This window comes from Arachis duranensis, chromosome 9, assembly GCF_000817695.3.
Source record: "Arachis duranensis cultivar V14167 chromosome 9, aradu.V14167.gnm2.J7QH, whole genome shotgun sequence".
Taxonomy (NCBI): Eukaryota; Viridiplantae; Streptophyta; class Magnoliopsida; order Fabales; family Fabaceae; genus Arachis; species Arachis duranensis.
In genome coordinates, this window is record NC_029780.3 from 100,005,416 (window position 1) to 100,016,343 (window position 10,928).

At 34.2% G+C, this 10,928-nt stretch overlaps 2 protein-coding genes across 4 annotated transcripts in view; both read left to right on the forward strand.

The window, feature by feature from the left end:
* The first annotated feature begins 1,110 nt into the window (after positions 1 to 1,110).
* Positions 1,111 to 5,434, forward strand: LOC107466403 (uncharacterized). 3 transcript variants are annotated; one of them, XM_016085379.3, is made up of 9 exons: positions 1,118 to 1,518; positions 2,272 to 2,337; positions 2,793 to 2,858; positions 3,010 to 3,093; positions 4,107 to 4,173; positions 4,313 to 4,435; positions 4,515 to 4,598; positions 4,670 to 4,756; positions 4,842 to 5,375. In XM_016085379.3, the coding sequence occupies exons 2-9, from the start codon at positions 2,330 to 2,332 to the stop codon at positions 4,926 to 4,928; spliced, it is 606 nt and encodes a 201-aa protein (XP_015940865.1). In that variant the 5' UTR covers positions 1,118 to 1,518; positions 2,272 to 2,329; the 3' UTR covers positions 4,929 to 5,375. The 3 variants fall into 3 exon arrangements, with proteins under 3 accessions (XP_015940866.1, XP_015940865.1, XP_015940867.1); XM_016085380.3 differs by lacking the exon at positions 4,515 to 4,598 and having other exon boundaries at positions 1,111 to 1,518; positions 4,842 to 5,434; XM_016085381.3 differs by lacking the exon at positions 2,272 to 2,337 and having other exon boundaries at positions 1,127 to 1,518; positions 4,842 to 5,366.
* An 860-nt stretch (positions 5,435 to 6,294) lies between these two features.
* The window catches only part of LOC107466401 (protein NUCLEOLAR COMPLEX ASSOCIATED 4), a gene marked incomplete in the record, with an annotated part of 6,915 nt that continues 2,281 nt past the window's right edge, over positions 6,295 to 10,928 (forward strand). The window contains 10 exon segments of the mRNA XM_052254090.1: positions 6,295 to 6,513; positions 7,539 to 8,050; positions 8,813 to 8,886; positions 9,034 to 9,095; positions 9,230 to 9,281; positions 9,553 to 9,653; positions 9,825 to 9,901; positions 10,122 to 10,223; positions 10,369 to 10,427; positions 10,507 to 10,581. Of these exon segments, the coding sequence (XP_052110050.1) occupies positions 7,586 to 8,050; positions 8,813 to 8,886; positions 9,034 to 9,095; positions 9,230 to 9,281; positions 9,553 to 9,653; positions 9,825 to 9,901; positions 10,122 to 10,223; positions 10,369 to 10,427; positions 10,507 to 10,581 (1,067 nt within the window).

Sequence of the window (10,928 nt, forward strand, 5' to 3'; positions counted from 1 at the left end):
TTCTCAATTGCATACACCAAATGACATAAAAAATCTTTTGACACACTTTAGTTTAAAACTGTCCCACCGGGCGTGCCAATTTGTTTTGTCGATTTTTAACAAATCGATGGTGGTTCGATTCTAATGGTCTGGGAGCGAAACCAACTCCTCTTTTACAGGTACCAGTTTTCTATAAGTGCATCAAAGGTTCTCGGATTAGACGAGTATTAAGACAGGAAATAAGTTCAAAAAGTGCAAAAAGGATAAAAGATGTGTAAAATAAAGGATTTGAAAAGTAAAATTGATTGAAATCGAAAAGATTTGCTTTGAAATTTAAAGAAAGTGATAAAGATGCCTTCGATTGGATCAAAGGACTTTAGGCATGGAAATTAAAGGTACTGAAGTGTAAATTGGACATGGAAATTAAACAATGCTTGAAAGATAAATTTGTTTGAAAGATATAGTTTTGCAAGAATTATAAATGAAATATAAAGACAATGGAAGGAACCTTACAGAAATCGAACTCGAATGCAGACTCAGGAATTCACTAGGATATGAGTGTGCTTGAGTGTATTTCTGAAAAGAAGTTACAACCCTTATTTCCTAAAACTTACTAATATTTATAACCTACTTTCATAACCAACCATTAATTACACGATGCTACCTTGTACGCAAATTCCTAGGTAACCGTCCCGCTCTTTTACCCATGAGCGTTACCATTAAATTCCTAACTTAGAGAAAGCCTTCAATTTCCCTACTCGTGTAACTGCCGATTCTCCATTTGAAAAACTATTCGATTCTTCATTCGAGTAATTGTTCGATTTGTCAAAGTGTCTAAATCAAATCTGTGTCAAATAACTTTCACTTAATATTTGCACGTACATCTTTTCAGCTTCTACTTCTTTCCTAATTCTTCACCAGCATTTCGAATCAGCTTAATCTTCTAAAAATAATTATTTCTACTAACAGATTGTTGTTGTTTTAATATAGGTTTAGAATAGATAAATTGATGTTAATGGTTGCTGTTTTATTTGAATAGAATTGTTTTAGTACTTAGTAGCATAATTATCATATTCGGATCGATTCGAAATCTCTCCGTTACCTGACCAGGCCAAACCACCCTCCGAACCGCTTAAGCATCAGACCCGCAAAAAACCGCTTCGCGTCCATTCGTGTTAAAGCAAAACTGGAAAGGGTCATGACTCATGCATGCTTAATTTGATGCCAAAATCCTAATATGCTCAGGGAACTCCTTCCTCTTCCTCTCGCACCCACCAGGGCACCCCTCAGTGTCTCAGTCTCGTCACTCTCTCGCTAAGCTCAAGCTCTCTCATCTCTCTCACTGTCGCTCTCGCACTCCAGCTCTCTCACTGCCTCCGGTCTCGCACTCAAGCTTGTTGTCGCTCTGTCTCGTCACCGTCTCGCAGTCAGCGCGCGCCTTCCCTGCGCTCGTCGTCTCCGGCGGCAGAAGCAGCACGTCCCGGGCTGGTTGTCGTCTTCTTGCTTCGAGCCTCGCCGTCAGCAGCTGTCCCCGATTTGGTGAGTTCCAACAAATTCGCCCGTTCTTTCTTGCTTAATTCAATTTTGTTGCTGTAATTCATCAGTGCACCTTGATTTTGTTGCTAAAAGTTGAATTTGTTGCTGAAAGTATCACTGAACTAATTTTTTCGTTGCTGAAATTCATCAGAGTTGAATTTGTTACCGATTATCATCACTGAAGCTTGAATCTGTTGTTGTATTGCTGAAATAATCACTTAGCTAAATTTTTTGTTTCTGTAAATCTGTAATCTTTTGAGCTAAATCTTTCATTGCTGAAAATGATCATAGTTGAATAAAATTGTTCAGTTAAATTTTTGTTCCCAGGCTCTGTTTTTTTTTTTCTTGCTAGAATTTAAAAAATGTCAGTCATCACAACTCAGTTGCTATTATGAATTATTCTTGGTATTGATTTGTGAAAAATACACAAATGTAGATATATATGCAAACCAAAATGAAGGAAATGTTGGTCAAGCTTCAACTTTATCCTATGAAGATATAGATGCCGACTTTGAGATCACCCCTTGAATTTGATTTACTGATTGTGTTATTTTTTGTTCTATCACTTGTTCATTTAAATTGAGAAAGTATTTTGTACTAGTAACTAGTTTATTATTACTTTTTGCATCATTAGTTATGTCTACAAATTGATAATTGATTGTTATTAATATATTTGTGAAGACATGCATTTTAAGTTTTAACTTTAGATTTTAATTTTATTTTTATAATTTTACATTTTTATTTAATTATGACCAGGTCAAGGAGGTAAATTAGTGACCTACCGGTTGAACTAATGACCCGGTGACCCAGTCGTATGACCAGGTTAATTACCGGTTTGGTTCTGATAACTATGATTAGTAGTGTGTATTTGTCAATTTGAGTTACTGACTTTGTAATTGTTGTTAATTGGAATTTTGTTAGTTATTGTATATTAATCTGTTTTGATGCTAGTGTTGTGACTAAGGAATCATTGAACTATTGGTGTTGTGCACTTAGCTAATAGCTTGTGATAGTTTGATTAGATAATAGGTTGTGACTTTGTGGTTATGTGATAGTGTGATTAGATGATATGTGATTGCACTTAAGCTATTTTATATTTTTATTTATGTGGGACCGGACCAACGGTTCAACTAGTGACCCATCGATTGAACTAAAGATCTAGTGACTCAGTAGTTTGTTTGGTTTGATTACTATTCACCGGTTCGGTTCTGACAACTATGGTTACTTGTTCTCAATCTAAAAGAACCTCAACAAAATCTCACTCTTATCGTTTGCAGCATCGGGTATGGCAGCCGCAAGAGTCACGCCACCGTCACCGCTGGAGTCACCCTCACTGGAAGGAGGTATTTGTTACACTTTCTTCATTATTTTATATTGGTTCAGAATTTTTGGATTTTGAGCTTTGAGAATCTTACTTGCCAGTTCTACAGCTGAAGCTTAATTATTGTAACTTCTTGTGGCCTTCATTGCTCTCTCATTCCAATTTCTTTGCAGATTCAAAGCAGAGGCTATGAAGGTGTTTAATATAAATGGAGCCACACTTTCTCTTGCACTCTACACCGATGTCACCAATTCCAAGTTAGTCCCTTTCTCTCGTTCTCTCTCATTATTCTTAAAAAATCATAAATTATGGAATATTAGCAACCTGTTATTGGAAATTTACTTGTTAGTTGTTAGTGAAAGAAAGATATTATTGCAGTTTTGACTTGTTTGACATTTGTATTTCTTCAAGTTATTGAGACTTTTCGTCATCCCAACTATCAGGAAGGCGTTGTAGTCTATAAATATCATTTTGTTCCTTTATCATTTCATTAGGTTAAATGGTTATTGGAGGTAATTGATGGATCCAGTAAACATCAAAGTAGCTATGATAGAACAGATCATAAGGGGCTTTATTTTTATTTTTTGGGTCTTGATTTTGTAGTGATATTTTTTCTTTGATCATTACAAAAATGATATCTTGTTTTCCTTTTGTATAAGGAAGAGTGATGTAACTTAGCACACAAGAAACAGAATTTGTTAGCTCTTAGGTAGTTAGTTATTTTCGGTTTGATTTCTCATACTACATCATTATATGTATAAGGTTGGTACTGTTATCTACGAGTACTTTCTTTCAGTTTTCTTAGAATTCATTTCACATTTTGGAAACAAGAAGGAAAGTAATTAGTACAATGCGAGTTGGAGACAAAAATTGTGTGTCTGTCGAGTTTTTTTATCTAGTGGCTCTTTGTTTGTGTCACAGACAGTATTCAGACGCAGCCTAAGGGATCACTTTAACTGGAAGTTATAATTCATGGTAGTTAGAGTTCAGTTTTCCACTTTTTCTTTTGATAATAAAAGTGTTTAGTGAGACTAGTGTTGCAGCGGTTAGAAATGGTGATTTATAAACTAGTTGCTCCTTTCTAACTGTTTTAGAATGGTACCTGCAAATTCTTTCCTATTTATATCATACAATGAGTCTGTAGAAGACTAAAAGTAAATATATGGAACACATTGTAAAATGTTTGCTATTTGAAATTGATTCTTAAGATTGGGATCCTGCTTCCCTGCCCTTCGATAAATTATGTGATGGTATTCTTGTTTTCTCATAGGGAGCTCTTGGAAAGTATGCAAGCTGGGACATTGGAGCGAGAAGTTGCATTCCTCAATGCTTTACTTGTATTGTTTCTTATATTTGTGCTTTATGTCATACGCAGCACCATTTATATCCATGACTCTAGTGCTTAAACCATTTTCAAATTTTAATGATGACTATTTTTCATCATTCTAATGTTTCAATTGTTATCAACTGAACCAGATTCCAGATGTTGTTCCTCTTCTAGCTGCTGCACACAAGACACTTGTAGCTAAGTCACGGGATTCTTTGACCACACGCACTCTTCACTCAGAGCTTATTTACAATTACTCAGGGTCCAAGCATGTAAGTATGCATTTGTATTTGACTGATTCTGGTTCATTTTCCAATTAAGTAGGCTAACTTCTCCTTGTATCGTTGATAGATTAGTGAATCTTTGAAAAGATGTGGTATCTCAGATAACACGACATACATCCTTGCTGCTAGATTTGATGCTACTCCTAATGAGGTCGGACAATTCTAAGACACCTTTTTTTTTCTTTTAAGTATGTAACTTTAGTTCATCTCTGTCGTCAATAGATAAAAGCCATTGAGAAGCTCATTAATGGAAAAGAGATTGAACTGGAGGAGCTGGAAAGGAGAGCAAACCAATCCCGGATGCAAAAGGTTTGGAAGGGCACTGATTCTAATTTTGAATGACTTCGTATTGTTTTGTTCAGACTATATGATATTCTAATTCTTTCTTTTTCAGCATTACAAGATATATGCTCCCGAACTCGGAGTTTCATCACTTGCAGATGCAATAACTTGCCGAATTGCTTCTCGCGATGCCTTGTGAGAACGATGACTGTGATCTGCATGTATGTTACAAGTTTCGTTCTCTCTCATTGATCTATTTACAGAATCAAAAATGCTATTTGTACACCAAAATCTGCCACTAATTTATTTTCATCATGTATTTGTCTTCCGATAAGTATTTTATACTGGTGGCTGACTTTGATGGCTAATTTTAATGTACACGTAGCATAGTCCTCATAGAATACGTAAAAGAAAGCTTTTAACTTCCATAGGAGGTACTTTACATTTCCATGTTTTTCCTACATTTGATATTTATTTTAGTTAATCTTACTTAAGTTTCTGTAACATTTCTTATGGAAATTGGGAAATCTAAAGTAAGCTTGTTATGAATTTGTATATTAACGTTTTATTTTTAGAGGAGTGCTAGGGAAGTAAATTTTGTATTTTGTAACCATCAATTGACCATCAATAGTGTTTTTAATAGTATGAGATTACATCCAATGTTGGAAGATCACTTATTTTTTTTTTATGGCTAAGTGCTGGTCAGATTGTTAAAAAAGTGTTGGCCCTTGGACTTTTCCTTATTTTTATTTGAGTTTCTAAATTTATTATAATACAATAAGGTTGGGTTCATTTCAAAATTTTCGAAAGGTAATTCTAATTTTTTTTTACCGGATAATTGAAGAGTTTTAGTTTTTGCAATTTTTATGTCAAAATGTAATTTTCAAAGTAAGAAAAAAAATTATGTTTGCCAATTAAAATATGGAACAAACACACCCCAATAAAAAGCAAAGTCAATTCATTTTGCTTAGTAACATATATATACTCAACAACTATTGAAGATTTAATTGTCTTTTATTTTAGAAAAATAAAAAGACTACTATAACAATGCTTAATAAAAATATAAAATTAAATTAATATATTTTTTGTTTAATTTCAATATATTAATAATGTAAAATAATTTTATATAGTTATCTGATTAGATTTATATGTTTAGATAATTTTTAAGTAATTAACCTAAACTAATTATTTTACTGATATAATAATATAAAATAAAATATGTGTAAATTAACAAAATGGCATCTAAAAGTTTACTACTAATAAAAATAACCTATAACCTATAATATTCGCACCACAAATAACTGAATAAGCTCTTAAATTATTTGAAACGATGACAAAAATAATTAATAAATATTATACTTTTTATAAGTGATAAATTTTTTTTTTGTATTTAACAAATAATTTATCCGATCTGAATTTTTATAGTAATATGTTAAGGATAATTTTTTTTTAAAATAAGGCTTAAAAAAATTGCATCAAAATCAATTTCTTTTTAAATATTTTTAATATCTATTTTTTTTTTCTGTCGTGTTTTTAAATATTGTAGACTTATTTGTAGTTCCCCCAATCATTCATAATCATTTGTCACTATACACCCTGTACTGGAGATTGGAGAACTCTGAAGCGAAGGAACCCTAGCCCTCCATCTTCGCCGCCGTTCCCAGGTCGTCAGCGCCGCCGCCGTTCCCAGGTCGTCAGCGCCGCCATTCCCAGGTCGTCGAACCCTAACCCAGTAACTCGGCAGGTACTCTTCATCTTCGCTGGCTTCTCGGCACGGAACCCAGGTTAGTGGCTCGTCTTCATCTTCGGTCTTCTTCTTCAATTTTTGTTCCATTTTTGTTCCATTCTTCTTCGGTCTTGGTTTGAGCATTGAAGTTTGGTTCTTCAATTCTTCGGTCTTCCGTCTTGATTTCCAGTTTGGTATTCCCTTGTATTTGCTGGTGGTTAATGGTGGAAATTTTACAAATTTGCAAATTTGTATGTATGGTTCTGATTGCTCTGTCTTGTATTCACTATACTCTGATTGCTCTGTTAGTAAGTAATACTTACTCTGTTACTCTGTTTGAGTGTTTTAATCAATAATACTTCCTCTGATGGCTCTGATAGTGTTTTACTGGTTTACCAGTTGCTGATGGCTCCTTATTTGTTAGTTGCAATATTGTTGAATGCTGTAGGCTGATGGCTCTTAATCTTTTGTTCAAATTTACTGATGGCTTTGTTTGTAGTTGCTGGTTTTGCTGGGTGAAGGTTTAGTGTTTTGGAATGTTTTATAATGTGCTAATGTTTGTAATTGCTGGCTTTGTTTGTAATTGCTGGGTGAAGGTTTAGTGTTTTGTGATTATTGATTAATGTTTTGGTTTCGTGTTCTCTCTTTTCCAGATTTCCCTTCTCCCTGTATTTCTGCATGTTGCTGAATTGGTAATCAATAAATTTGCCTAGGATTTGTTAAATTTGTTGCTGTAACTTGAATTTGTTGCTGAATTTGTTGCTTCCCAGTCACGGAATCAGACCAGAATGCTCAGTCAGTGCTTGATTGATTGGCTTTGCTCACTGATTGTATTTGATGATAAATTTTAAATTGATAACTTCTAAATTTTAAATTTGCACTGCCTATGTTACTGATTCACTGTTCTTTCAGTTCTTTTTGTTGTTGTTAATCATTGTGATGAGCTTTGTTAAAATTTGCACTGCCTATATTACTGAGTGTTCCTTCAGTGCTTTTTGTTGTTGTTAATCATTGTGATGAACTTTGTTAAAATTTGCACACCCTATGTTACTGATTCACGGATTCATCCCTCTCGTCCTTAAGAAACCTTTAACTGCCGCGAGAGGCGAGAGCTCCCATTGTGAGCAACCATGGCACCAAACAAAACGAAGAAGAACAAGAAGGGTCGATACGGCGTCGCGGAGATAAAAACCCTAGGCAATGATCTCCTCTCTTCAGCTTCAAACATCAACAACCTTCCTCTTCTTCTCAATTTTGTTAACCCTTCTTCCCCACCACACCATCTCCTTGAATCCCTTCTCTCTCTCCACTCCTTCTTCCTCCCTCTCCTCCCCACTCTCCCTTCCTCCTCCTCACGTGCCGCCGACGCAAAAGGATCCGAGCACCAGTCACACTTCATCTACAATGCCTGGCTAAGGTCAAAGTTCGATGAGCTCGTCAAGTCTCTCCTGGAGGTTCTTGTTTCGCCGCGGCAACAGCAGGAGGAGCAGGAGGCTGTCAAGGAGGTCGTGCTTGACACACTAATGGAGTTCGTTAAGGTTGCTAATGGCGGCAGGTTCCATTCTGCTATATACCATAGGTTCCTCCATAGCATTGTAAGTTAATGAGCAAAAGCTCAAATTTGATTTGTAAGCATTGGGATCGATATAACATTGTAGTTTTATGAATTAGTCCTTTTGATTTTTTTATTTGAGCCGAATTAGTCCGTAATTGATAGTTGCATTATGTAGGCTTAGTTTGGTAAAGCTTTTACAGATCACACAAAATGGGACACATATCTCAAATAAACTACTCTTATGATTATATATCTTTATTTACATATGTATATACATGCTGTTATTATAATTTTGACTAATGTTCATGCAAGGAAAATTTTATGATTGGTTTTTTATAAACCAAGTCAACCTCTTCACATTTCAAAGAATAGATAAAAAATAAACAAACATCATAGATCTAATGAAAAAATACAAAAACAACGCACAAAAAAATAATATAAATAGATAGAAGTTCATACCTAGTATGTGATAGAGATGTATTTGTATTGAAATTTGTGAAGATTAGGTTGAAAAATAAAAAATATATGAAGACTGTGTTAGAATTTGTGAAGGTTAGGATGAGAAGTTAGAAATATACGAGGATTTCAATGGCAATATAATAGTGGGAAATATGTGCGGGAAAATAAATAAAATTTTATAAGCACAAGTCAGCTTTGAAAAGCTCCCGCTTAGGGCAAAATGAAAGCACAAGCACCTCTTGGAAAAGCTTTACCAAACCAAGCCGTAGTACTTTGATTTATGCTTGTACTTTCATGACTAATTTGAAGTTTTATTTATATATCTTTTGATTAATTCTATCAGGTCCATTCTGAGAGTTCGGTTGAATTTTTGGTGGATTTACTAACAGCGAAGTATTTCAAGTATATTGATGTGTGGTATGAGTTATTGTTGTGATTCAAAGCTATTCACTTGTTTTAATTGTTCTTGAGTCACTGGAACAGTTCTTCTGGGGATGAGTGCATGGCCCATGCGAATTGTGAGATTTGGCTATTCTGCTGAAGTTGTCATTTTACTTGGTGCAGTTATTTTACAGTCATTAGCCTGAAAAAGCTGGCAACAACTTTGGAGGGAAAAGATCAATCAGGTGCTTTTCTTCCCATTCATTTGCAAAATTGCATGACAAGAGATTTGCATGTTAATTTTTCTTCTTTTAAAAACAATAATTTTGATCTACTTGTGCTCTCCATTTGATAACTCAATTCTCTCATCCTTGTTTAGAGGATAAAAGTGAAAATGCAGATGTTGCAGATGCAAGTCAGTTGAGTTCAAGGTCAGTAAGACCTATATAACTGCCACTGCTAAAAACAGTTTCTGTTCATTTCATTTCCATGCTTTTAAGGAACACTATCATACTGGATTTTTACTTAATTAGTTTAAATTATGATATGATGTCCTTTGGTCATAAATTGTGCCTTTACGTGGTGGTTATCTTTCTTCCTCCCCTAAGTATTTGCTATCTGTGACCATGTCTACCAAATTCTATTTGCTATTTGTTTAGTGCAAGTTAGTTCTTTTGATAATTTGAATGTATTGTATTGCAGTACGGAGCGTGTCATCCACAATATCTATTACACAATATCACGTGTCGCTCCTTTTGAAAACTCAGATAATACATCTGATCTTGAAATGTGGAGCAGATCAGGTTGTCTACTTATAGCTTTTTTTTTTCACCCCCATGGTTATATTATCAATCATGACTTTGTGATCATTTTAGGACTGCATTTGATACACAGAATACTGTGCAGTCCTTTATGTAAAATGCTATTAAATTTATATAATAATTGAAATTCATAAATATAATTTTTGTCCGTAGAAAATGAACATAAGCAGCCTTGTGGAGATGTGAATGCAGATGATAAGCAGGTGAAGCCTGGAAAGCATGACAATAGTGTAAGCTATTTTTCCATTTTCATTGCTTAGTTTAAAAGTACTTCCCCTGTTTTTGTTGTTGAGGATCAAATATATTTTCATTGCTTAGTTTAGAACTACTTTCCCTGTTTTTACTTTTTTAGTTATTGAGTATCACATATCTTCTTGCCATATCAATGAAATTATTCCTTTGTGAAGTTTATTTAGAATATTATGATTGTCTACTTTGTATTGAATGTAGGTACTCTCTGCAGCCAAAATTGCTAAGAAAATGAAGTTAAAATTTACCCAAGCATGGCTTTCATTTCTCAGATTGCCACTTCCACTTGATGTGTACAAGGAGGTAATCTGCATGGTTATGGCTTTTGACAAAAGAATGAGATCAATAAAATTCACTTTCTTGTTTTCATTGCACCATATATTAATTTATTGATACAAGAAGTCCATACTTTTTTTTAACTTAATGAGCCATGTCTTTTCATTGGCAGGTTCTTGTTAATCTCCACCAAGTCGTTATTCCACATCTTTCAAATCCTGTCATGTTGTGGTAAATGTCTATGCTATATAAAATTGACTTTTTATTCTGATGACTACATATCAAATCTGACTCTATTTGTTGTATGCAGTGATTTCTTAACAAGATCATATGACATTGGTGGCGTTGTCAGTGTGATGGCTCTTAGCAGCCTGTTTATACTCATATGTTTTCAGTAACACTAAGACATACTAGGGGTCTGTTAAATTATAAAATATAAGTTATATTCTTTTGTGCTTCCCAAATTGAATTGAATAGTAGTGATTTGAGCAAGTTCCCATGCCAGTTGATTGGAACTGAATCAAGTAAAATAACTTCCTTTTCCCAAACTTTGGTGAATAAAAATTAAATGGATTGAGAGAAAATTATACCTTCTGAGTTTATGACTGATAAGAACTATTTATTTTACATACTGTATTCATTATGGAATATTATGGGAAGTATTGTATCCCTGCTTATCTCATGCACAAAACCAAATTACTAAAAATGAAGCAGGCCTCGTTGAAAAAGATA